The sequence below is a fragment of the Littorina saxatilis genome, linkage group LG5 (assembly GCF_037325665.1).
Source record: "Littorina saxatilis isolate snail1 linkage group LG5, US_GU_Lsax_2.0, whole genome shotgun sequence".
Taxonomy (NCBI): Eukaryota; Metazoa; Mollusca; class Gastropoda; order Littorinimorpha; family Littorinidae; genus Littorina; species Littorina saxatilis.
This window is the reverse complement of record NC_090249.1, coordinates 1,059,940-1,082,388: the sequence shown is the minus strand read 5'-3', so window position 1 is coordinate 1,082,388 and position 22,449 is coordinate 1,059,940. Positions and strand designations below refer to the sequence as shown.

Genomic DNA, 22,449 nt, shown 5'->3' with positions numbered 1-22,449 from the left:
AGTGACCATTCTTCCCTTAAAACACATTCACTTGGCAACCCCAGTGACCATTCTTCCCTTAAAACACATTCACTTGGCAACCCCAGTGACCATTCTTCCCTTAAAACACATTCACTTGGCAACCCCAGTGACCATTCTTCCCTTAAAACACATTCACTTGGCAACCCCAGTGACCATTCTTCCCTTAAAACACATTCACTTGGCAACCCCAGTGACCATTCTTCCCTTAAAACACATTCACTTGGCAACCCCAGTGACCATTCTTCCCTTAAAACACATTCACTTCGCAACCCCAGTGACCATTCTTCCCTTAAAACACATTCACTTGGCAACCCCAGTGACCATTCTTCCCTTAAAACACATTCACTTCGCAACCCCAGTGACCATTCTTCCCTTAAAACACATTCACTTGGCAACCCCAGTGACCATTCTTCCCTTAAAACACATTCACTTCGCAACCCCAGTGACCATTCTTCCCTTAAAACACATTCACTTGGCAACCCCAGTGACCATTCTTCCCTTAAAACACATTCACTTGGCAACCCCAGTGACCATTCTTCCCTTAAAACACATTCACTTCGCAACCCCAGTGACCATTCTTCCCTTAAAACACATTCACTTCGCAACCCCACTGACCATTCTTCCCTTAAAACACATTCACTTGGCAACCCCAGTGACCATTCTTCCCTTAAAACACATTCACTTGGCAACCCCAGTGACCATTCTTCCCTTAAAACACATTCACTTGGCAACCCCACTGACCATTCTTCCCTTAAAACACATTCACTTGGCAACACCAGTGACCATTCTTCCCTTAAAACACAGCTCAAAACACACCTGTTTCGTAAGCATATGTACTATGATGACACTTAACAGTCTGGAAATATCTGTGGTAGTTTACATGGTGGTTATATAACACGGGACAAAAGTATAATGCTAAATGTGACTTCGATGAACAGTAAAACTGTTCTAGGTTTTGATACGATGTGCAAGCAAGCAAGGCTCAAGAGGAAAGTATCAATTTCACTCACCCATTTTCAGTTGAGTTGCGGATGGTTTTCCTGTACTATCTGAAAACAACCGAGGTCAGAGAAATTAATCATTGTGGTATAACATCAGAGTATTACATCGGGGGGGGGGGGGGGGGGGGGGGAGAGAGAGAGAGAGAGAGAGAGAGAGAGAGAGAGAGAGATAAAAATGATAATCATCATGGTATAACATCATAATATTACATTAGAGAGAGAGAGAGAGAGAGAGAGAGAGAGAGAGAGAGAGAGAGAGAGAGAGAGAAAGAGAGAGAGAGACATTGAGTCAGACAGACAAACAGACAGAGATACAATGAATGGGAAAACACGGAGCACTGTACACCAGTGACAACAGCAAAGGATGACAAACAATGTCGGGATACAGCACCCCAACGCACTCCATCTCCCCATCCCCCATTGACCCCCCCCCCCCCCAAAAAAAAAAAAAAAAAAAAAAAACCACTTTCATTTTGCAGGAATATTGTTCCATAAATGTATAAATAAAAACAGGTCTCCAAAAGACTAAAATAAAAGGAGAACTCATGTTTATTTGCTGCATCAAATCGTGGTCATTTCCCCTCTTTACCTCTGTGCTTGTGTGTCCAACACCATGATGGCACGGTGAAACACCACACTTTGCCACAACACTTTGTTCTCGATAGTGGGGCTTACCACGGGAACAAACTATTTCAAATCACTCCGAAAGCTAAAAAACTCGGAAACTGGTGAATATTTGTTATTACACACAAAATCGTGAAAACAAGCATCATATGGTGATTGTAACGCTACTTAGCGAGTTTTGTTTTCAAGCAGTACACGTACGTCCTTGCCTCTCCAGACAACCATGTTCGACCTTCTGTCTCTCTATGTTTCTCGTATACCCGCATTGTTGGAAAAGTTGGGCCAGTTCCAGTGGAAATCTAGCAGCAACAAGACTCTCTTCCTCTCTCTTTTCCTGTCTGTCTGTCTGTCTGTCTGTCTGTCTGTCTGTCTGTTTCTCTCTCTCTCTCTCTCTCTCTCTCTCTCTCTCTCTCGACGAGAACGACACGCCGAGGTAACATAAGACGAGGCGGGCAGGGCATGCAATAGCGGTGTGCTATTTTCATCTCAAGACTGACACACACCCCTGAGGAGAAATTCTGGAGTCGTCGATCGATCTGACAAACCGAATTTTTCATTCCCTTTTAAATTCATGTCCATAAAACAGCGAAAGCTAAAACAATGACAAAAGAGAAATAAATGAAATAAAAACGTGTGTGTGTCCGGTTACTCATGCTCCCCATCCCCTCCTCACCCCCCCCCCCCCCCTCCTTTCAAATTTCAACAGAATTAGGTCATATGGGACCGGGGGGAGGGGAGAGAGGGGGTGGGGAAAAAGACAGGAGGAATTAATGTTCCACCAGATTTTATATACTGGGGGGAGAGGTGTGCAGAAGAGGGGGGGGGGGGGGGGCGGGGAGATAGTGCAAGATATTTTTTTTGGGCAAATAATGCCGTATATATTTCGTCGCTGTGCCATCAGCCAATGTAGAACCAATCAAACCTAATGGAGATAAATTTGGAGAAAAGAAATCAAAGAAAAAACAATCGTGCCTGAAAGATGTAAAACACACACCCAAGCACTCATGTACGCACTCACGCACGCCCGGCGCACGCACACACACACACACACACACACACACACTCACACACACACACACACACACACACACACACACACACACTCACACTCACACACACACACACACACACTCACACACAAACACACACACACACACACACACAAATTATCTCGTTATCCCCACTCGCCCACACAATCTTTCCTGAATTTGCCCGAACTGCATCGTCATACAGTTAGCTGTTGCCCTTATTATCACTATGATAGAACACAAAACCTATGAGTGACATTTATACCGCAGACATATCCATGTAAACCAAAACCACACGAACGAGAAAATTCTATATTAGTCCTTCATGTTCTTTAACAGTGACACTCCACAACGATACATTGATCCAAATCGCCAGAAAGTTGCGAAAGCATGCTTTTGGTTGAAATGGAAACAAGTCGCGTAAAGCGAAAATACAACATTTAGTCAAGCTCAGTCGAACTCACATAATGAAACTGAACGCATTGCATTTTTTCCGCAAGACCGTACACTCGTAGCATCGTCTGTCCACCGCTTGTTTTTAATCCGAATATAACATATTTATATGTTTCTGGAATCAGAAAATGATGAAGAATACGATAAACGTAATTTTGGATCGTTTTATAAACAAGAGGCGAAGCCTTCAAGGCTCACGTAAGAAATAGACAAACAGTAACACAAACTCAATCACTCCGTCACACATACACACCCACACACACAGTAAGCTTAGGTGACGACTGTGCAAGAAAGAGAGACACTAGTCACTAGATCTAGATCTGTCTGTGTCTGCATGTAGCCTACTTACAGGGACACGACTGCCAAATAGTCTCGGCCCGCTCAAAATAACAATGACCGAGACCACACACACCACGCGAGAGAGAAAGACTACAGGGAGGCATGCAGTCATGATGCATTAATTGACGTCAAACACTTTTGACCGTGACGTAATCTTATGCGAGCTTTATCCATAGTCTTGGATAACCACTCACACATAGACTCGGAAATGTTAAAGTTTCTACCACAGACATACACACACACGCACACACGCACGCACAAACGCACGCACAGACAGACAAAGTTACGATCGCATAGGCTACACTTACGTGAGCCAAAAAGTAATTTTAATTACAATTTTCAGATTTGTAATGAACAAAGTCATTAATCAATTTAAGCTGAAATGCAATACCAAAGTCCGGCCTTCGTCGAAGATTGCTTGGCCAAAATTTCAAATCAATTTGATTGGAAAATGAGGGTGTGACTGTGCCGCCTCAACTTTTACAAAATGCCGGATATGACGTCATCAAAGACATTTATCGAAAAAATGAAAAAAACCATCTGGGGATATCATACCCAGGAACTCTCATGAAAAATGTCATAAAGATCGGTCCAGTAGTTTACTCTGAATCGCTCTACACACACACACACACACACACACACACACACACACACACACACATACACCACGACCCTCGTCTCGATTCCCCCCTCTATGTTAAAACATTTAGTCAAAACTTGACGCACGCGACCTGGGAGTTTCTGCGCTTGCGAATCGCATACATTCCAGACGATAGAGAGCTGAAAGCCGGAGTGGCATGGGAGAAATCTACTGCACGATATAGAGAGTTGAAAGCCGGAGTGGCATGGGAGAAATCTACTGCACGATATAGAGAGTTGAAAGCCGGAGTGGCATGGGAGAAATCTACTGCACGATATAGAGAGTTGAAAGCCGGAGTGGCATGGGAGAAATCTACTGCACGATATAGAGAGCTGAAAGCCGGAGTGGCATGGGAGAAGTCTACTGCACGATATAGAGAGTTGAAAGCCGGAGTGGCATGGGAGAAATCTACTGCACGATATAGAGAGTTGAAAGCCGGAGTGGCATGGGAGAAATCTACTGCACGAAGTCTACTTCACGAAGCTGGCTGGACGAAGCTATGGCACTGAATTTTCAGTAAAGACCTCGCAAAGTCGACTTCCGACTCAATTAAAGACAGCATTTATGTTTGTAAATTTGAGGAAAGCGTGTATCTCGCAAATTATCTGTACCTTTTTCGTGTACACGGTTACCTACATTACCACAGATCGCTCCCAAATTGTAGGCTCCCATGGGATAAAAGCACCATTCGCTGCAGCCTGCTTGATTTCTGTGCAAAGTAAAATTATATTTTAAGGAATGTACCTTTCAGCAAATTGCAACGATCCCTTTATGTTGTTTATGTTGACGTTTTTGTGAGGATGAGGGGGGGGGGGTGGGGGTGGGGGGGTGGGGGGGGGTGGGGGTGGCGTGCAAGCAAACAAAGGTTTCTTATAGCACTGTGCACATGTGCCAAACATACAAGTCATTCACTGTGCCATTGACATCTGCAAGCAGTATACTGTGCTTCGTTTACTTTGATTCTTGATTCTTGCCTCGGGAGGAACAATGCTCTTGCAACAACAACAACAACAACAACAACAACAACAACAACAACAACAACAACAACAACAACAACAACAACAACAATAATTCTGTTTTTCTCCAACACCCACACGCTTCCAGAAATAGACAGGTATCCGTGCACTGAGAACAGGACACCCATGTACTCGCAGCTTGACTTGACTGAAATTGAGATCCAGGGATGACCTTGATGCGGCGAAAGAGACAGCATTACAAGCACGTCATTGCTTCTTTGGCCACATAGAGATGTATACACATAGGTCTATATATATAACTCAGTGTCTTGGGCTCTTTAGTTTAGTTCGTGTTGATTTGGTGAGTGGGGAATTACCCGATGAGAGATAGGCGGGAGGGGAGGGTTGGCAAAATTATTCGCGCGTGTGCGCGCGCACACACAAGCACGCACGCACACACACACACACTCAAACACCCCCCCCCCCCCCCCCCCACACACACGCCCCCCCAAATAAAACCGTCAACACTTCGAAATAAATCGTGTCTAGGTCCAGCTGAAACTGAGGCCAACAGGCCGGAGACAGCAATTAACCCTTTCGATTCCCATCAGCAGGAACTCCACGCAACGCTAGGGAAAAGAAGTTGGTGACGACGGCTAGGAAGTGTCGTGATCAGCTAATAGAGCACTAAATCACTCCCCAAACGTCCGCGACCCGATTAACGCTGTCTGCATGGCTGGTGCTTTTTTTTCTTCGCCGACAGACTCTTTAGAAGACTTGAGAGAGTAGTACGAGGTACTGATAATGTGTTTTCTGTCTCGTTCTGTATTCGGTCCCCCAAAGCCAAAACGGTTGAAGGGACTTTAGAAACTAACAACCAAATCGTTATTTATTGATGTAGATATGTATCTATTGATGTATTTATGTATTTATTCAGGTCAAATCTGCGCAACAATTTTTACTGTTAGTTATTGCTTTTTGCAGATAGACTCTATAGTAGACCGAGAGTAGTAGAAGTACTGTTCAGTGTTTTCTGACTCTTTTTTTCAACGTCTGCGCCACGATAACCGCTGCATATGCGTGTCTTTTTACATTTAGTCAAGTTTTGACTAAATGTTTTAACATCGAGGGGGAATCGAAACGAGGGTCGTGGTGTATGTGCGTGCGTGTGTGCGTGTGTGCGTGCGTGCGTGTGTGTGTGTGTGTGTGTGTGTAGAGCGATTCAGACTAAACTACTGGACCGATCTTTATGAAATTTGACATGAGAGTTCCTGGGTATGAAATCCCCGAACATTTTTTTCATTTTTTTGATAAATGTCTTTGATGACGTCATATCCGGCTTTTCGTGAAAGTTGAGGCGGCACTGTCACGCCCTCATTTTTCAACCAAATTGGTTCAAATTTTGGTCAAGTAATCTTCGACGAAGCCCGGGGTTCGGTATTGCATTTCAGCTTGGTGGCTTAAAAATTAATTAATGACTTTGGTCATTAAAAATCGGAAAATTGTAAAAAAAAATAAAAATTTATAAAACGATCCAAATTTACGTTTATCTTATTCTCCATCATTTGCTGATTCCAAAAACATATAAATATGTTATATTCGGATTAAAAACAAGCTCTGAAAATTAAATATATAAAAATTATTATCAAAATTAAATTGTCCAAATCAATTTAAAAACACTTTCATCTTATTCCTTGTCGGTTCCTGATTCCAAAAACATATAGATATGATATGTTTGGATTAAAAACACGCTCAGAAAGTTAAAACAAAGAGAGGTACAGAAAAGCGTGCTATCCTTCTTAGCGCAACTACTACCCCGCTCTTCTTGTCAATTTCACTGCCTTTGCCATGAGCGGTGGACTGACGATGCTACGAGTATACGGTCTTGCTGAAAAATGGCAGCTACTTGACTAAATATTGTATTTTCGCCTTACGCGACTTGTTTTGTCATTCTCCAGACACATGACGGACACTCTGGAGACCCACTATAGCATGAAAGTATTGCTTGGTGATTTACTTCTCGTCTTCCCTCCCTGATTTATACCTTTGTGGATAAGGAAAGCGACTTTGTGGATCGATTCTCGACCAAGATCTCGCACTATTTGGTAAAAAAAAAAAAAAAAAAAAAAAATAAGAAAGGACAAAACCATAAAGCACTTTTTACGAAGCCTTAGGGGACAATGAACTGGCCGCAAAGGAAATAGTAACACTATCAAACATTTCTTTCAAAGCTTTTTTAACACGATGAACTCAACAGTTTAACCGAAGACAAAATTGCCAAAAAAGAAGTAAAAGAACAAAGAAAGCGTCTTACACAAATAACACACACACAAATAGCAAAAGAAAAACGAAGCCAAAAAAATTGCATGGGGCCTTCTTCTTCTTCTTCTGCGTTCGTGGGCTGAAACTCCCACATACACTCGTATTTTTGCATGAGTGGATTTTTACGTGTATGACCGTTTTTACCCCGCCATTTAGGCAGCCATACGCCACTTTCGGAGGAAGCATGCTGGGTATTTTCGTGTTTCTATAACCCACCGAACTCTGACATGGAGTACAGGATCTTTTCCGTGCACACTTGGTCTTGTGCTTACACACGAAGGCACTAGCAGGTCTGCACATAAGTTGACCTGAGAGATCGGAAAAAATCTCCACCTTAACCCACCAGGCGCGGCCGGGATTCGAACCCAGGACCTTCCGCTTTGGAGGCCGGCGTCTTACCACCATTGCGCCCGTCGGTGGGGCCAAATCGTCAAACGGGTTTAAATTTCATTTTTATTTTTACAGTTTTTCCAATCTTGCTGTCCATTTCGACTTTGGTTTCATTTTGGAGACACGTTCCGCTGCTACGAATATCTCGACATATGCACGAACCTGGCTTATGGAGATCAACGCCAATCAATAGATGACTTCAACAGAGGGGGAAAAATCAAGAACAATCTTTCCTTCTATAAATTATTTATATGTTGTGCGAGTTGTGCTAGATGTGGAGGCACATGCATTGATCTTTTGTGGTTTACTCTCACGGAACACACTCAATGTGTGTGTGTCTCTCTCTGTCGCTATTTGTTCACTAATATTGTCGTCGTATGTCAATCCGCAGTAGCCAAATAATTCCCCGTGTCCGGGAGGGGAGTGGTCGGTTCTTACTAAACGTTGTTTTTTGTACTTCTCTTCCTCCCTCCCGTCTCTCACTCTCGAAAGCATAGATACTTATGTTGATGACATACTCCTCGGATGGATATCGCTCTCTCTCTCTCTGACATTTTATACACATTGCTATTTTCTTCCCAGAACAACCAAAAATAACCATTTTTCACACTCGACGGATTGCAAACACAACATACAGACTATCTCTCTTTTATTTTTCCTTCTCGTTTTATTAACATATTTTTAGAGCCTTCCCCCCCCCCCCCCCCCCCCCCCCCCCCCCCTTCCCCAACCCCGGTTTGCATATGTGGGTCTGTGGCCTCAGTACAATAACCCATTCAGTGTTCTCTCTCTCTCACTCTCTCTCCCTCTCCCAACCGAACTGAATATGACCTACAGACAAAATCTGCTCACAATGACAGAGAAGTGTGTGCACTCAGCAACTCAAAACCAATCCCGAATGGAACTCTTACAATGGATGACAAGACGCCTGTGTTCACAAACAAAGCCATCTTTTGTTTACTGAGTGTAGAAATCCATCCATCTTATTCATTTCAGTATGCAAAGCAAAAACAACTGCTTTATGCTGAACACTACATATGCTTATCTGAATATCTTGTGTTTGCACAATCTGGCGTCGTTTTCACTCATTTGTATGGCTCTAAACACAAATAAATCACTGCATTAATCCTCATCTCATATATTTTGTTTCCTTGCAATGGCTTCAGCGGGTGTTCGAGATTTGGTGTTGTCTTCCGTGTCATCCAGAACAGTTAACATTAGTTCCACTTTATGCTTAGATTTTGAAATCGATTTTATTTCAACAGCGTGGTCATCAATAAACATTATGGGCGTCGTAGTGCATTATACGAAAGTGGACATAGAGAATACTACATGGCTTGCTGTGTCGTACCAGATTTACACGAGTTGTTTTTTTAAATATTGAACTGCGAGCGAACAGCGTGGTCATCAATAAACATTATGGGCGTCGTAGTGCATTATACGAAAGTGGACACAAACATACACACTCACAGAAACAACAACACACACACACACACACACACACACACACACACGCGCGAGTATTGATCGCATTCCCAAGCTTTAACCTCCGCCCTGAACCACAATCAGGAGACGGACAACGTACTCTGTTTCTGTGCAACGCCACATCAATTTTCATCCTCTTATGTCGCCATGCCGGCTTTGTTTTGTTTTTCCTAATGGGGAGGGGGTGGGGGAGGTGGGGGGGAGGGGGGAGACGGAGAAAGTTGAGGTGGACTTCGATTGTTTGCAGAAGAGGGAGACTCCACCCACGAATCCTAACGATATTACCTTGAAGAATGTCCCCCATGTATCAATTAACCTAAGCCAGGAGCTGCGTTTCCCAACACACGCGATGTTGTGGGAAGTGACAAGTGTAATTTGTGTTGCTTTCTTGGCATCGCATCTTCTTCATTGTCGCTGCAGAGCAAGCACAAGCAGACGCCTTGCAATCAATTTGCCCGAGATTTCTTTTCAGTCTTTACAAATCACACACACACAAACCACCAGCGCACGCACGCACACACGCACACAAAACACGCACACACACACCCACACACAAAACGCACACAGTAGTGTTTGTCAGGAATTTCTATTACGTCCACACACGTGATGAAAACGTGTTGAATGGGCCAACTCCAAGATTCACCGCATCCAAAGCAGTCAAACCGGACCACAGATGGAACTTGGGGCTTTATTAACTAAATAAGTAACAAAGTGACTGACAGTTAGATCGACCCAGTGATTGAATTTTTAATCAAGTACCGTACTATCCAGCGAAACGGCCAACCAGCGAGCTACATCACCCGAAAGTGAACCTTTCAATCACGCTGACAGCAAAGAGGGTAAGAGCAGAGAAAGAGTCTGCTTCAAGCCTCTTGGCTGACAGTGCTGGACGGATGCCTCAGAGAAGCCGACGTCAAATTGCCTTGTATGGACGCTTGATGACAGAGGTCTGCAACGAACACTGACACACAAGCAGAAAGAGTGTTCCTCTAGGGGACGAAACAGTGCCGTTGTTGGTGTTAATCCGGCACAGACTACTGCATCTGGTGTTGGTGTTAATCCGGCACAGACTACTGCATCTGGTGTTGGCAGAGATCTGGGATACAGTCAAACACCCTTTTAAGACCTACACACACTGAGAAAATTAGTTCTAACAAGGGAGGGAGTCTTAAAATGGATGTAAGTTTGCAGACGTCATTCACCGAACAAAATGTGAAACACTAGTGTTAGATGAGGGCGGTGGTCTCATAACGAGGTGTTTTAAAAGAGAGGTTCCACTGTACTACAAACGTGAAAATGTATCTCAACCATTCTGAAAGTGTCAGGTAGCGAATTCAATGTGGCTCATTGGTTTTTCCTTCCCCAGCCTCTTTCTTATTTCCCCTTGTTTTGCTGCCTCTTGTGTGTAGTTTTGGAGACAAAATCCAGAAAAGTCGTGCGAGGAGGAAATGAATTGTCTCTGTCGGACTCAGTTTGTTTCAATTCGTCTTTAAACCAGTAGCAGCGATTTGGCAGCAAAACAAAAGGGACGGGGAAGGGGGTGGTAGGGGTACGAGGAGAAGGAAGAAGAGGAGGTAGAGGGGAAAACCAAGACAAAGAGGAGGTAGAGGGGGAAACCAAGACAAAGAGGAGGTAGAGGGGAAAACCAAGACAAAGAGGAGGTAGAGGGGAAAACCAAGACAAAGAGGAGGTAGAGGGGAAAACCAAGACTAAGAGGAGGTAGAGGGGAAAACCAAGACTAAGACAGACCTGTTTACCCCCATAAGTGTTTTGGAGTAATGCTCAGCCCCAAAAATAGTAATCCTGGCACAAAAATAGTAATCATCCAGCATTCGTCGCCAATTACAACGCACATGACAACTGTGTCTGCGAAACGCAATCATGCACATATATCCATCATTCACAAACAAAACACATCAGTCAGTTTTTGTAGTCATCATAATTTCAACGAAGATCACATCAAAAGCACATGCATCACTGATTCTTTTTCTTTTGCTCGTAGTAGGCTTTTTTCAGTGTGTCAAGCGCTTCTCTACTGTACTTGCGCTTGCCGAATGAGTGAGGGCGAGACTTCACCACTAGAATAATTTAGGCTCTCCAGCGTCTCATCAGACAGACATGATCTCTGGTCAGTCCTGTGCTTTTTCACCCCGTTTTGCCATTGAAAAAACAATGCCAAACATGTGAATTGATTAAAAAAAAATAAAAAAATTTTTACATTTTTTTTTTATTTATGAAAATCGTAGTCTTGACACGGATAGCGGAATGGCGTATTTTTTGCAGAAAATCGTAATAAATTACGCCAAAATCGTAAGGGTAAACAGGTCTGCTAAGAGGAGGTAGAGGGGAAAACCAAGACAAAGAGGAGGTAGAGGGGGAAAACCAAGACAAAGAGGAGGTAGAGGGGAAAACCAAGACAAAGAGGAGGTAGAGGGGAAAACCAAGACTAAGAGGAGGTAGAGGGGAAAACCAAGACAAAGAGGAGGTAGAGGGGAAAACCAAGACTAAGAGGAGGTAGAGGGGAAAACCAAGACTAAGAGGAGGTAGAGGGGAAAACCAAGACTAAGAGGAGGTAGAGGGGAAAACCAAGACTAAGAGGAGGTAGAGGGGAAAACCAAGACTAAGAGGAGGTAGAGGGGAAAACCAAGACTAAGAGGAGGTAGAGGGGAAAACCAAGACTAAGAGGAGGTAGAGGGGAAAACCAAGACTAAGAGGAGGTAGAGGGGAAAACCAAGACAAAGAGGAGGTAGAGGGGAAAACCAAGACTAAGAGGAGGTAGAGGGGAAAACCAAGACATAGAGGAGGTAGAGGGGAAAACCAAGACATAGAGGAGGTAGAGGGGAAAACCAAGACTAAGAGGAGGTAGAGGGGAAAACCAAGACAAAGAGGAGGTAGAGGGGAAAACCAAGACAAAGAGGAGGTAGAGGGGGAAAACCAAGACAAAGAGGAGGTAGAGGGGAAAACCAAGACAAAGAGGAGGTAGAGGGGAAAACCAAGACAAAGAGGAGGTAGAGGGGAAAACCAAGACAAAGAGGAGGTGGAGGGGAAAACCAAGACAAAGAGGAAGTAGAGGGGAAAACCAAGACAAAGAGGAGGTAGAGGGGAAAACCAAGACAAAGAGGATGTAGAGGGGAAAACCAAGACAAAGAGGATGTAGAGGGGAAAACCAAGACAAAGAGGAGGTAGAGGGGAAAACCAAGACAAAGAGGAGGTGGAGGGGAAAACCAAGACAAAGAGGAGGTAGAGGGGAAAACCAAGACAAAGAGGAGGTAGAGGGGAAAACCAAGACAAAGAGGAGGTGGAGGGGAAAACCAAGACAAAGAGGAGGTAGAGGGGAAAACCAAGACAAAGAGGAGGTGGAGGGGAAAACCAAGACAAAGAGGAGGTAGAGGGGAAAACCAAGACAAAGAGGAGGTAGAGGGGAAAACCAAGACAAAGAGGATGTAGAGGGGAAACCAAGACAAAGAGGAGGTGGAGGGGAAAACCAAGACAAAGAGGAGGTAGAGGGGAAAACCAAGACAAAGAGGAGGTAGAGGGGGAAAACCAAGACAAAGAGGAGGTAGAGGGGGAAAACCAAGACAAAGAGGAGGGTAAGGACAGAAGAAGGAGTTCATTATTGGAGAGCTAAGTAAATGTATCAAGGATGCCACAAACATTTGTCAATGCCGCAGCAGCAGCAACAACAGCGCACTTGGAGCAGAACAAATGGTCACAGTCGAAGAGGAAGAAAAAGAGGCGGTGGAAGGGGAAATCGAAGAAGATGAGAGGAGACTTGAGTAGGGCAAGAGAAGAAGGACTTCATTAAAAGAAAGCTCAGTACATCAAGGATACTGTAAACACGCTTTACTGCAGCAACAGCAGCGGCGTTCATTCAGATCATAACAAAAGGTCAGGGCAAGGAGGAAAGGGAGGGAAGGGGGGGTGTAAAAAAAGAGAGGAGGATCGAGGAGGCTAAGAGAAGGAGAAGGAGTTGTTTCCTGAGAGCTTAGCTCAGTACATCAAGGATATTGCAAACACGCGTCACTGCAGTATCAGCAGCGCTCACTCTGAGAGCAGAACAAAAGGTTGCAGAAGAGGACACAGAGAAGGAGGATAAACAAGGAGGATGAGGAGGAAGAGAAGAGAAGGAGAAAAAGAGCAGAAAAAAACGTGTGGGGAGGGGGGTGCAAAAAAGTTCGGATTGTGCTTGGCCGCATAAAATAACAAAACAGTAACGATATTCACCCGTGCAACTGAATACGGTAGACTAACCTGATACAAATAGTAACAGGTCGGTTTCAGAAGCACCTCAGAGCTCAAGAATCTGAGAAGCATCCAAAATCCCTTACTGCAAAGAGCATAATTGTAAAGTTATGATGTTGCGCTCTATAAATGTTCATTTATTATTATTATTATTATTATTATTATCTATCTCTCTCTCTCTCTCTCTCTCTCTCATCATTGCCTGTTTCATTCAATGGACGCAAGCCATGCCTTTAACCCAGGGAACAATTCTGCCCTTTTCAACAATAGTGTGTGCCAGTACGAACAAACACAGCCGAGCATTTAGGGTAGCATGACTCACCTTATTCTCTGAAGCAGGCTGAAATTGTCTCCAGAGTTGTTACAGTGCTCTATATGAGATGCAGTTAACCTGCTGCAAGAGTCCATTCACGGCTCTGGGCGACATTGTAGTTGTTTAAGTGGCTGTCTGTTTTGTTACATAAAACTCAGGAGATCGTTTCCTTTCAAGATGAATCTGAGAAGCATCCAAAATCCCTTACTGCAAAAATGCCATCCAAGTTGTGTGTGTGTGTGTGTGTGTGTGTGTGTGTGTGTGTGTGTGTGTGTGTGTGTGCGTGCGCTTGTGTGTGTGCGTACGTGTGTGCGTGCGTGCATGGTTGTGCGAATGTGCTGTGAGTGTCTGTAAGTGACACTTCCACAGAGCTGTTTTCAAGATATTATTACAGTGGACCCCCCTACCCCCCCACCCCCACAAATGACCCCCCTACCCCCACCCCCACCAATGACCCCAGTTTTAAGACTGAAACCGTGACAAATCTGAAAAAATCGTGTCCTAAAAAGGGGGGATAATTGAAATGGAGATACATTTTCAGGGAACATTAACAAAAAATGTGAAAAAAACCAGTCTTCAAAGGGAGGCAACTTAAATTCGGGGGTGTCTTAAAGGGGGGGGGGGTCTACTGCACCACCACCTCCTCCCAAGAGAGAGAGAGAGAGAGAGAGAGAGAGAGAGAGAGACAGAGACAGAGAGACAGAGAGAGAGAGAGAGAGAGAGAGAGACAAGAGACAGACAGTCAGAGAGTTAGATGGAAAAACTATGAAGGAACTAAATGCTCGGCGAACTATATATATGTAGAGCTAACGGTTTCAAATGAGTAACATTTAGTCTGATCAAGCAGGAATCATCGTGTCCATCCTATTTCAGTTGTTGGTAATGTAGTTTCTATTCTTTTTCCAGCCTGTAGCTTTTAAAGAAAGTTTCTGTTTGATCAAAGTGTTCAACTGAGATTCTACAATCAGAAAAAAAGAGACAGAAGAAAAATAAAACATTGTTGAGCATAAATTGAGAGCTAAAAAGAGAGAGAGAGAGAGAGAGAGAGAGAGAGAGAGAGAGAGAGAGAGAGAGAGAGAGAGAGAGAGAGAGAGAGAGAGAGAGAGAGAGAGAGAGAGAGAGAGACACACACAAACAGGAAAAGAATGTAGACAATACTGGCTCTTACATTTTGCAATGTCTACTGAGGCTTTCCACAAGATATGTCTGTGTGTCTGTTTGTACTCTGTGTGTGTGTCTGTCCGTCTGTCTGTTTGTCTACATATGTGTCTGTGCCTTTGTCTGTAAGCATACACAGCCTGTTGTGTTATGAATATTTTCTCAACTGCTTGTACAGCTTTCTCAGCTAAATAGAATTCCCACTCCTTCCTAATCAATTGGGAGGTGTTTGCAGAGAACTAGGCTAGTATTATTCCAACACACAATAGCTGTATGTGTACAAAGCATAATTCATGTGTAAATAAAGTACTTGTTGAGTAAACAAACCAAGGGTGTCACCTGTCCACTCAAATCACTTAACAGCACACCAGCTAGCAATACAAAATCATTCTACAGTCAAAACAAAATATTAATGTACATTCCATAGAGGGAAATACTATAGTCAGACCGAGTCATTAATAAAAAAAAATGTATAACAAAAAACCCATCTGGGGCTATCTTTTGGAAGAAATTGTATACATGTAAATGTTCACTGGGATCTGTCAAGTAGTTTTTCGGGACTTGCTTTACACATATATATACACACATACGCCACCATCCTATCCTCATTTTCTATCTGAAAACATTTAGTCAAAACTTGACTAAATTTTTTTTTTAAATAAAAAAAAATGCAAGAAAATAACTCAATACAAAATTAGCATAACAACAGAAGAAAATACAATGTAGCAACAAACTTGTCAGCCCACATTTCCCCCAGTCACTTTATGGAGCATGGTGAGTCTATGATATATGACACCCAAGAGCACAGGAGTTAATTTAACTGATAATCTAAAATAGTCTAGCAAATGCATCAGAAACTGAAACAGATCTTATTTTTAATGTTTATCAATGTCAGGCAGAAAATGCGGTTAAAAGCTAGGTTACTCACAATATAAACGTGCATTGAGCGTCACAATGTCAAAGCGGGTTATTGTACCAGGAGGACTTTATTTCATTCTTTGGTTGACAAAAATAGAGCAACATTACTATTTTTCTTGAGTATCTTGTATCAGCAATTTCTTCAATAAAAGTTTAAACAAATACTGTTGAATGGCCAGCAGGCATCATTGACAATATTATTTATAATTTTTAAGATACATCCGTTCTTCATTCCTTTGTGCTGGTATTTTTCTTGTTCTTAATAGCACCTTTTCCTCGTTACTATCATGATACATGTACTGTAAAAATGTATTCATCAAACCTCAGTAGATTTTTCAGAAACCCCAAGTCTTATATTAATCCTTTCCCCCCTAAAGCTGTTTTATAACAAAAAATAATATTTCTACCAAATGTAACTCAAGGAGTTAACAGCTTTCGGGAATATTAGTTCTTATTCTAATAAATGTTTTCTTGCAAACAGTAATTCAAAAGCAAACAAAAAACAAAACAAAAAGTATCTTTTAGTTGGCATGCACTTACCTTTGCATTTTGCATCTAGGTTTAAGTCTGTTCTCTGTTGCAGTTACCAGTTAAAAATATTTTGAAATCTCACAAAACAAAAACGAAAAAAAGTCTTGCATCTTTTCTTGGCACCAATTGTCTTACAAAAACAACAGCTAGCTTCTGTAATTGTTGATTTTTTTGTGTGTGGATTGTTTTGGTTTGGAACTACTCCACCCCTAGTCTAATGTTTTGATACCTCAAATCAATTTATTTTCTACAGCCAACTTTCTGTAGAGATACTTTGCTGTTGAGAAGTTAACCCCATATAAAATTATAACTACAGGTACATGTTTAAATTTCAGGTTCACAGCAAAAGTCTAGCTGTTTGAAATAGAATCCACGGGCAGTGACCTGCATGATAGAAAGCCACATTTTCATGAGTGCGACCTCTTAAGACTAAATAAACCTTACTTTAAGTTTAACAAAGAAACAGGACTATGCAATGATCAAAAGCTTTGGGCACTGGAAACATTGAATCGGATTCAATCACAAATATATAGCAAAGGTCATTATAATTATTTCTATACATATATATACTTACCACTGCCTAGGGCACCAGTAAACTTTTGAAGCTCAGCAAAGAGATGTTCTCGTTCTTTATGATTCAAAGCAAACACAAACTCTCGTGCAGCTTCGTCATCTAGCAGTGCTGGTCCATGAATATCACGGTACATTGTCACAAACTTGTTAGGCACCTGCAAGAAAAATTACATTTACTGATATTTGATAATGTTGATATTATCACAATAACAACGGAATATTTATTATGCAGACACCCTAGCTTGGTGTGTGTGTGTGTGTGTGTGTGTGGGGGGGGGTGTTTTGGGGTGGGGTGTGTGTGTGGGATGGGGGTGGTTTTGGTTTATCAACAAAAAGCAAAAAATGACACGACCAGTTTATTTTTATCTTAATTTTAATGAATATCTCATTACTGATATTTGCAACACTTGTTTAAAAGTGCTTCTCAAGTGGAATGGAAAAGGCACAGGGAGAGAGAGAGAGAGAGAGAGAGAGAGAGAGAGAGAGAGAGAGAGAGAGAGAGAGAGAGAGAGAGAGAGAGTGTGTGTGTGTGTGTGTGTGTGTGTGTGTATAATTGTTTCAAGAACCCTATTTAACATCAAACTGGTAGATAAAAGCAACTCAGAACTTACCTGATCATGTGGAACCCATGTGTGTTTGTTGAAGATCGGTAGAGTAGTTGTACGTAAAACACGAGAAGTTTGAATCATTGGAAAAAGTGCATTCAGTTTCACACATTTCTGGCAAAGTCTCAATGATGTCGCAGACATTTTGTCTGGATAACACACACGCTGTAGCCTAATAATCTCTGGTCGTTAACTCCTTTACTCTTTCAGTTATTTGCTCATCTCCTCGTAATCAGCAGAAGACAATTTCGCAATGGTAAAGAAAGAGCTATTTCCGTATCAACTGTCATGACAACTTCTACAACTGAAGAAACACAAACTGTTCCAGATTGAGTACTTGTGCTGTCTCTGAAGCCTGGTCAACTGTGATAACTGATAATATCAAAACCACGGTGCAAGAGATTTCTTGTAATTATCAATACTGACCAGTCCAGGTAATGATGTAATGAACACCTGGGTTGCTCAATTACTGAGTGACTAAATTAGTTGTTTGTTCTGAACTTTGACACTTTCTTTCTCATTACTTTGGAAGCCGTATAAACAACTCTTACATTTTCACTCGGAGCATGAATTTCGGTCATCGATCCCAACAATTTGCGGCAACAAGTAAGAATCACACAATGAAATCCGTTTACACGCCCACGTTCATTTCAGAAACAATACCACAGTGAACTTGAATACCAATATTGCGTGCACAGCGGCTCCTGTCAAAGGCAATCCTTTTCCTGAATGTCAAAGTGAAGGCGACGCTAAGACTGCCACAAAAACAACACGCCGGCTTCTTGGTTTCCAATCCCTGTTGAAGTTATAGGGTACCTGATCGATCAGAAGACTCGGCTTTCCTTGCTCTGAGATCCAGAGGTTGTCGTCTGCTGCGCCGTCCTTTCTGACGATGTCTTTTTCCCGAGAGTCTAGCACAGTTGTGTCCCTTGAAGGAATCGCTTCGAGGGGGGAGTCATTGTACAATGTTCACAGCCTTGAAAGAAATATATAACTGTCACAGATTCAATATGCCTTTGTGAAATATTGGATGAAAAATACAGTTTGGAAAAAATATTTGTAATCTGTACTTGAGGCGGGAGTGCCAAACCAAATCGGTTACGTGTCTACATCGTGTTGTCACTCAAATTATTACTCCCTCGTGACAGGTGGTTGGTTACTTCACAGGCACCTGTGTGAAACTATTCAAAAGTGAGACACAGAGACCAGGTTTTTGTGTAGAATTTTTGATGCAATTAAAACCATGGGTGGTTACAATTCAAGTTAAGGTGTCTACCTTCTTATGGCCTTATGTTTTATTATTTTTAATTATATATTCTAGTAGGAGAAAGAAATAGTAATTCTAATTATTTCTCTTCAAAGTTCAAGCCAAGGATATAATTTGTATAGTTAAAGTGTCTCAGTAAAATAAAGATACTGGTTTCCATTGGCACCCACCTGTTGATTTGAGTCATCTATTATTAACAACCTTCCAATCTTCCTAACCTCAATTATATATCTTCATCTAAAAGTCAGAAAGAACAGAAATAAATCGCGTAAGGCAAAATTACTACATTTAGTCAAGCTGTGGAACTCACAGAATGAAACTGAACGCACTGCATTTTTTTTTTAACAATGACCGTAGTCCGCCGCTTGTGCAAAACGGAGTGAAACTGACGAGCCTGTTTAGCGCGGTAGTGGTTTCGCTGTGCTGCATAGCACGCTTTTCTGTGCCTCTCTTCGTTTTAACTTTCTGAGCGTGTTTTTAATCCAAACATATCATATCTATATGTTTTTGGAATCAGGAACCGACAAGGAATAAGATGAAATTGTTTTTAAATCACAGCCCACTTCGTCAACATCACGGGCCAAAGAATCTAGACACAGCCATTGTCGAACGCTGAAGAAGAAGAAGAAGAAGTTTTTAAATCGATTTCGGAAATTTAATTTTGATCATAATTTTTAAATTTTTAATTTTCAGAGATTGTTTTTAATCCATAATCCAAATGTATATGTTTTTGGAATCAGAAAATTACGAAAAATAAGATGAAATTGTTTTTGGATCGTTTAATAAAAAAATAATTATAATTACAAGTTTCCGAATTCTAATGACCAAACTCACTCATTATTTTTTAAGCCACCAAGCTGAAACGCAATACCAAACCCCGGCCTTCGTCGAAGATTGCTTTGCCAAAATTTCAATCAATTTAATTGAAAAATGAGGGTGTGACAGTGCCGCCTCAACTTTTACAAAAAGCCGGATATGACGTCATCAAAGGTATTTATCGAAAAAATGAAAAAAAGGTCCGGGGATATCATACCCAGGAACTCTCATGTCAAATTTCATAAAGATCTGTCCAGTAATTTAGTCTGAATCGCTCTACACACACACACAGACACAGACACAGACACACATACACCACGACCCTCGTCCCGATTCCCCCCTCTATGTTAAACCATTTAGTCAAGCAATTACAAAAATGTTCACAGTTTAAATTCACGGTTTGTTGCCTGTTAAAGAACTGGATTTTACACGTAATGTATGTCATGTACAGTAAGCAACAACAAAAACACACACAAAGCAAATGGCATCGTCTGTCGAGTAGTCACAGAAAATTAACAAACCTGGCGAGGTATGCGTGTACTTTATACACGTGGAAGAAACCGGAACCATGCGTCTTTGTTATTGCCAATATGCTTTTGGATATTGGCAAAAATGGCCGACTTTCGTAGCATTATGCTTTGATGATCGGAAAAGGGATGTGTGAGACCATCCAATCACAGCCCCCGAATTCCCCCACGTGTCCATCAGAATAGCTATATAGACTTTTAAGGGTATCCTATAATTTAGGGGTGCATAATAATTATCCATTCAGTTCTGCTCTTGTTTGTCAAATTTTGAGACATGTATTTCAAGATCATATGCTTTCCCTTAAGAATATCTTTGTTGCATGGACGGAAACACAGCAACTATATAACTAAGGCAGAAGGAATCCAAGTCAACCAAAAGTGGGTACCGGGTACATTCCCTGTCGGTGCACTTCCTGTAGGCGTTTTTCCTGCAATAAGGGAATGCACCTGGGTGCATTTCCTGTAGTGTTTTGTCGATCTTGCTGAAAGTCACGTAAGGCATAGCCGCATCAGTAAAATGTGATATCTGTAGTGTTTTGTCGATCCTGCTGAAAGTCACGTAAGGCATAGCCGCATCAGTAAAATGTGATATCTTTCCATCCTTTTCTTTAGTTTTCAAAGAGATTCTCTTCAATGCTGCAATTTTTATTGAAGATATGAGAACATCCACCATCCACGGCATTTTGGATGTCTATGAAGGTAAACATTGCTGAGATGAGTCACGGGCTTGGCGCGAGATTGAGCGGTATCGTACGGTCCTACAGGAAATGCACTCGGGTGCATTCCCTGGGGAGCATCTCGTTACTCCCCCGGCTCGTTACTCCCCTGGCTTGTTACTAACCCTAACCCTAAGGGGGAGTAACGAGCCGGGGGAGTAACGAGCTGATCCCCATTCCCTGTATACAGGAAAAACGCCTAAAGGAAGTGCACCTACAGGGAATGCACCCACTTTTGGTCGACTTAGACTCGTTCTGCATAACTAAGCAGTGAAAAAGTCAAAAAAGTTTGTCACTCAGTTCTAGGTTTTTTTCACACACACACACAAAGACAACCAGCCTTAATCACTGAAATCAAAATGAACACCAGGCTACCTTTCTTACAAGTGGGAAGATGATACTGAATGAGCACCTATAACATTTCAGCCAAGAGCAAATTTTTGTCAGTTGACATCAAAAGGGTGATGTCTTTTATATAATTATGATCAGACAGGCCGAGACAGAAAGCCTGAGAGACAGTAATTTGAACACTGAAATTTAGTACATGTACCATCAGTCAGTTCATGTCCAAATACATTAATACTATAGTAATGTATATATAGGGTGAATAACCCAAGGCTTCATTCACTTACTAGAATTGGATGGAAAGAGAAATGTGAATGAAAGGATTGCATGTATACAGCAACTTGTAACTGATTTGAAGAAAGTGCATGATGTTCAGCTGTAAAGAGAATACAAGCACAAAAAAGAAGAAAAAAAGAGTGCGACTGAAATGAGACAGAAACAAGAAAGGTAGAATATGATGAGAAGGACTGCTGGTAGTGAGACAGAGACGTGATGTGATAATGAAACAGTGACATAATGGAAGAAAACCCAAAGCAAAATAGGCACCACAATTTTGTTGAACTTTTTTTGTTCTGCTTTAATTCTTGACTCTCGACAAGTATTTACATAGTCTTCAATAAAAATATCAACAAGTAAGGTGTACAATGCCTTAGGCATCCATCAAATGTGATAAATAAACTCAACTCTCACACACAATACCAATCAATAAGAGCATGCATGTCTTCGGCCTTGCACAATAAGGAAAACTCAGGACCTTGGTAAAAAGTATCTGTTCACGCAAACACACACACACTCACACACACACACACACACACACACACACACAGTGACACACACACACACACACACACACACACACACACACACACACACACACAGTGACACACACACATCCACACAAACACACAACGACACACACACACACACACACACACACACACACACACACACACACACTCGCTCACTCACACTCACGTATACATACCCTATCCCAGCTTAATGTCACCAAACGGTGTGTGTGTGTGTGTGTGTGTGTGTGTGTGTGTGTGTGTGTGTGTGCGTAGGAGGGGGCTAGTTTTATAGAATAAGAACTGTTACACAGGAAAACCAAGACTTCAATGAAACATCATAAACTTTCAGAAGCGATCAATGTCAGAGTTCGAATTCTGCATGCATTCA

The 22,449-nt window shown here is 42.0% G+C and overlaps 1 protein-coding gene across 1 annotated transcript in view; it reads right to left on the bottom strand.

Moving 5' to 3' along the window:
• The window catches only part of LOC138966026 (transmembrane protein 65-like), a 56,047-nt gene extending 33,901 nt beyond the window's left edge, over window positions 1–22,146 (bottom strand). The window contains exons 1-3 of the mRNA XM_070338115.1: window positions 17,606–22,146; window positions 16,996–17,149; window positions 1,032–1,070 (exon numbers count right to left, since the gene is read on the bottom strand). Coding sequence (XP_070194216.1) covers window positions 1,032–1,070; window positions 16,996–17,149; window positions 17,606–17,743 — 331 coding nt within the window. The 5' untranslated portion in view covers window positions 17,744–22,146. The remainder of the gene's footprint in view (window positions 1–1,031; window positions 1,071–16,995; window positions 17,150–17,605) is intronic.
• Window positions 22,147–22,449: the final 303 nt, after the last annotated feature.